The 4,594-nt window shown below is 39.4% G+C and overlaps 1 protein-coding gene across 1 annotated transcript; it reads left to right on the top strand.

The window, feature by feature from the left end:
- The first annotated feature begins 2,135 nt into the window (after positions 1-2,135).
- LOC149827926 (G-type lectin S-receptor-like serine/threonine-protein kinase LECRK4) lies at positions 2,136-3,433 on the top strand. Its single transcript, XM_090018602.1, has one exon. It carries the CDS (start codon positions 2,136-2,138, stop codon positions 3,381-3,383), a length of 1,248 nt encoding a protein of 415 aa, XP_089874728.1. The 3' UTR covers positions 3,384-3,433.
- The last annotated feature ends 1,161 nt before the right edge of the window (positions 3,434-4,594 follow it).

Here is a 4,594-nt window from a genome sequence, read left to right as displayed (position 1 = left end):
CAAATATTTATTTAATTAAAAATAAAGGCAAATGTTTTTTTTATAAAATGTACTGTAATTTATTTTTGTAAACAACAAATAGAAACATATCCAACCAGGGCTTAATAAAAGACAAGATAAGAAAAGACAAACTTTACAAAATGACTACCTAACCTTGACTAAAAAGTTCAAAAACGACATAATTCTTTTGATTATTTTGAATGAATGTGCGGTAGCACGACCTCTGTTTCAAGTAGAAAAGTATAGCCTACGAAGAAGCTATGAAGTCAGTCTCATATTTGTCTTAACTTGAAGATTGGCAGCTCACATCATGGATTTATTCAAGATGCTTGATATTGAAGTTCATGCAATTATAGATCCGTTTGGCCGACATTCAAAATGGCATCTTAGGACTCCACTTTTCTCAAAATGCCTTTTTGGACTTTTTTTTTTCAACAAGAATCCTAAATTGGTTTGAAATGTGCTTGAGGATATAGTGCCACCACCAGTTCCATTTTCGATTTTCTCTCAAATGAACCACCCAGCAGATTGAAATTTCCTCATGCAATCACGAATCGAATACCCAATGTGCGTAAAGTTATAAAGAAATTTTTGTTCAATATATTCAATTCTTTTTGAGAAAATTATTATTAAGGATAAGAGGAAATGACAATATTCAAGGTATAGATTGGTGGTCACATTGGAAAGATATGAAGGCAAGTCGATAAGATTGGAAAGATACGAAGGCAACTGGATAGTCAAGGATTAGTAGGTTTGAAAAGAGATAGAATTATAATTAGCAAGATTAAAAACATATTGAAGATAAAGCAAAATTGATAGTCAAGGATCAAGACCTTGGAAAGAAAATTTGAATTTGGCCAGCTAAAAAAAAAAGTCCAAACCTTAATTCCAACAAACATCATAAATTATGGATTTATGTTAATTGATAAAAAAATGCTTAATATTCTAGCCAAAATCAAATCACATGATATTCATAGATTCGTGCCTAATGTTATTAAAAAAAACATAAAAAAAAAACTAAGAACATTAACTGAACATTTATGCCATTTTAAAAGCAAAACAAATCAAAACCCTAAATCCTAACAAACATCATTCATAGCTAATGCTAACTAATTAAGTATTTGCCATTTGAAAAACCAAAATAAAGAACTTAAATCTCAACAGAAATCAAATTAAGGGGTTTGATAACCAAAATCAAACATTCATTAATTGATCATGCTTAATGATAACTGAAAATAAATTAGGACAAAAAATCCTTAAAACCTAATTACAAATTCATGTCATTTGAAAAAAATCTAAATCAATACCCTAAATCCTAATAAAAACATAGATTTATGCTAATTAAAGAAATTAATACTCTTAATAATCTAACTAAAATCAACAATTCATTATGGGTCATACTTAATGATAATTAAAAAAACAAAAAAAAAAAACTGAACCTTGATTAAACATTTATATTATTTTAAAAAAAAAACTAAATAAAAAAACCAAACCCTAACAATACATCATGCTAATAGTAATTGAAAAAAATAAAACCCCTAAAATCAAAACCCTCGATCAAGCATTTTGGAAAAAGAATGCAATGAAGAAAAAGAAGATGACCCAGCCGCTAGGGGCGTGCGCCAAAGGGGTCACGCCCCTAGAGTCTGACAAAGTTTCAAGAGAGAGAGAGAGAGAGAGTTGAAGGGTGGAGGGGACGTAGTTAAAACAATCAGGTAGCTAACTCGGACTTTACACAAGGTAACGGTGGGCACAGACCACCTTGTCATCGGTCATGGTGGGCAGTGGCCACTCTGATCCCAACCTAACTGTTGGAAGAATTTTCAGATCATGGTGGGGCACTTGCCCATCCTGGCCCCAATATTGGGCTCCCTCCCCTTGTGTCGTCATCCCTTGCTGAAAGGAGTGTTTGGTACGGCTCGGGTCTGGGTCAAACCTGATCGACCCATTGACACCCTAGTCATAATTCTCATATCCAAACGCACCAACTAGTACATTCATTTTCGACCACCAAGAAACGACAAAGTGGAAAGGGATATATATAGGGTGCTACCTCTTTTAACTTCTCTTAAGATCAAGTTTTTCTTTCAGAGTCCTGCACGCACACACAGAGCCCTTCTTGATCCTTTCCTTTAATGGAGGTCTTTTCTGTCATTCTCTGCTTCTTTTTCCTGATACCACCATCAGCCTATGCACTTGGCTATCGAACCATACCTCTGGGTTCTTCGCTCTTTTCTCTTGATAATCAAGCTGCCTGGACTTCACCATCCGGCAACTTCGCGTTTGGCTTCTCCTCTGTCCCTGGGAATCTCTTCGTCGTCGGGATCTGGTTCAATAAGATCCCCAAGAAAACTCTGGTTTGGACAGCAAACAGAAACAGTCCAGTGCCGAGAGGATCAACAGTAGTGCTAACAACCGATGGCAGGCTCGCAATAAGAGATCCTCACAACGTTGAGCTCATGACAATCGCTAGTAGTTTCTACGGTGGCGTTGCTTCTGCTGCCATGCTAGACACAGGTAACTTTGTGCTGCAAGGCTCGACTCCATCAGAGATCAAATGGCAGAGTTTTGAGCATCCAACTGATACCATCTTGCCGGGGCAGGTCCTTAGTCCAGAGTCCAAGCTCTGTTCTGCATTATCAGACACCAAACTATCCACTGGAAGGTTCTTTCTCAAGATGCAGAGCGATGGCAATCTCGTGCTCGATCGGGTAGGGAACCCGACCGACGTTTACAGCGTCGCTTACGCGTCTAATACGGCCGGATCTCCCGGAAAATTGGTGTTTGATGAAACAGGCAACATCTTCATCTTGCACTCGGATAACAGCACATCCAGTCTGACACCTTCCTATAGGATTCCCGTTCCTGCGAACGACTTCTATCACAGAGCGACACTCGACTACGATGGCGTTTTCCGGCAATACACTTATCCGAGGAGGAACAATGGCAGCAGCGTGCAGACCTGGAGAAGGGTATGGGGTACCACCGACGATCCGTGCACTGTTCCTGGCATTTGCGGGGTGAACGGATACTGCATTCTGCTAGCTGATCAGAAACCTGACTGTTTATGCCCTAACAGGTTCAGTTACATAGATTCGAATGACAGATTCATGGGCTGCAAGCAGGATTTCCCCGTGCAGGATTGCACGAAAACTCAAGATTACGTAATAGAATCGCTCGTAAACGTGGACTGGCCTACTGGAGATTATGAGCAGATAAACTCCATGGATGAGGAAAGGTGCAGAGCAGCATGCATGTCTGATTGTCTGTGCACTGTGGCCATCTACAGGGTCCAGACATGCTGGAAGAAGAAGATCCCCATGTTGAGGGGCCGAATGAATGCGGAGATACAATCAGTGGCTCTGATTAAGGTACCAAAATAAGAGTTGAGGGATCAATGGCGATCCTTGTCAACTATGCAAAATAAGTCACAGTGGCATGTAATTGCCCAATGTGAGGGCATGTAACATTATGTTACTTTTGTAAAGACTTTGCTTAGTTCCAAGTGGGGCTTACTTCTCTTCATTTGGTTGAAGAATGGGAGAACTTCCAATACAAACTTGTGGACTGTCTTTTGTTTTGGTGGTGCCATACGCCCACTGAGACGCCGGCCCCCTAACCCATCCACACCTGCCTTTTCTTTTCTTTGGCTTCATCATGGTGGCTCCACTGGATTTGATGATTTTGTTTTTTTTTTTCGACAGAGAAAGGTGGGGTTAGTCAGACGCCTACCAGTTATATAACCATACCATACGGGTTCGAACTTGCAACGTCCCAACACAAGGTGACGTGCACTAGCTGCTCCTGCCAGACAAGCCGATTTGAGGATTTAAATGGCCTTCCTAGGGCAGATTGGTTTCAAACATCCCATCTTAAATCTTATGATGCAAGTTGTTTTTATCAAATCCGTACCTATAGATGGATACATCATGGTCGATTTAATAGGAATGACCGTTGGATGCTATTTTTTTCGACCAAAAAAATACGATTTTTTAAATTACAAAATTTTACATTTGTCTCCACCTGTGATGCAAGTTGGTTGATATTTTTAGCACTGACTATTACAGAGGATTTTTGTGGAATTGCATGACATGAGATAATGGATTGCTAGGAAATGAGAGGCACAAATTCTGTCCATGTCATACATATCGGGTCAGATCTGAACTTATTTGCGTTGAATATCAGTTCCATTTGAATAAGGGGAAGGTCGGTAAAATAGCTAAAGTGGTGTATAAAATACTCCCTTCTTAGTAAAATAGTTAGTTTTCAGCCACTTCCCACATTTTTTTCTTTCCAGGGCTCATCTAAGTGATGTGCACGACAGGGGTTAGCATCGGGCAGGCCCGTTTAGAGCTCGGCCCGCCAGGCTTTAAGTATGGCCCTAACCGGAGATGGCCTAGTTTGTAACCGGCTCAGGTTTGAAGAGCAGCCAATTGGCTTTAAGCAGGCTGGATTCATTTGTAAATAGTAATAATTAACAAGTTCCTAACTTTTCATGTCCCCAACTAATTATTTTTCTAGTTTTCATAAATTCAATTATTGCACTAATTAAGTAAATAGTAATAGTTACCAAGTTATTATGCAATAGTTAATT

Source organism: Nuphar pumila, chromosome 10 (assembly GCF_984573655.1).
Source record: "Nuphar pumila chromosome 10, dmNupPumi1.hap1.1, whole genome shotgun sequence".
In the NCBI taxonomy this organism is placed as follows: Eukaryota; Viridiplantae; Streptophyta; class Magnoliopsida; order Nymphaeales; family Nymphaeaceae; genus Nuphar; species Nuphar pumila.
Note: the sequence above shows the minus strand (reverse complement) of the source record. Positions and strands in the feature narration are given on the sequence as shown.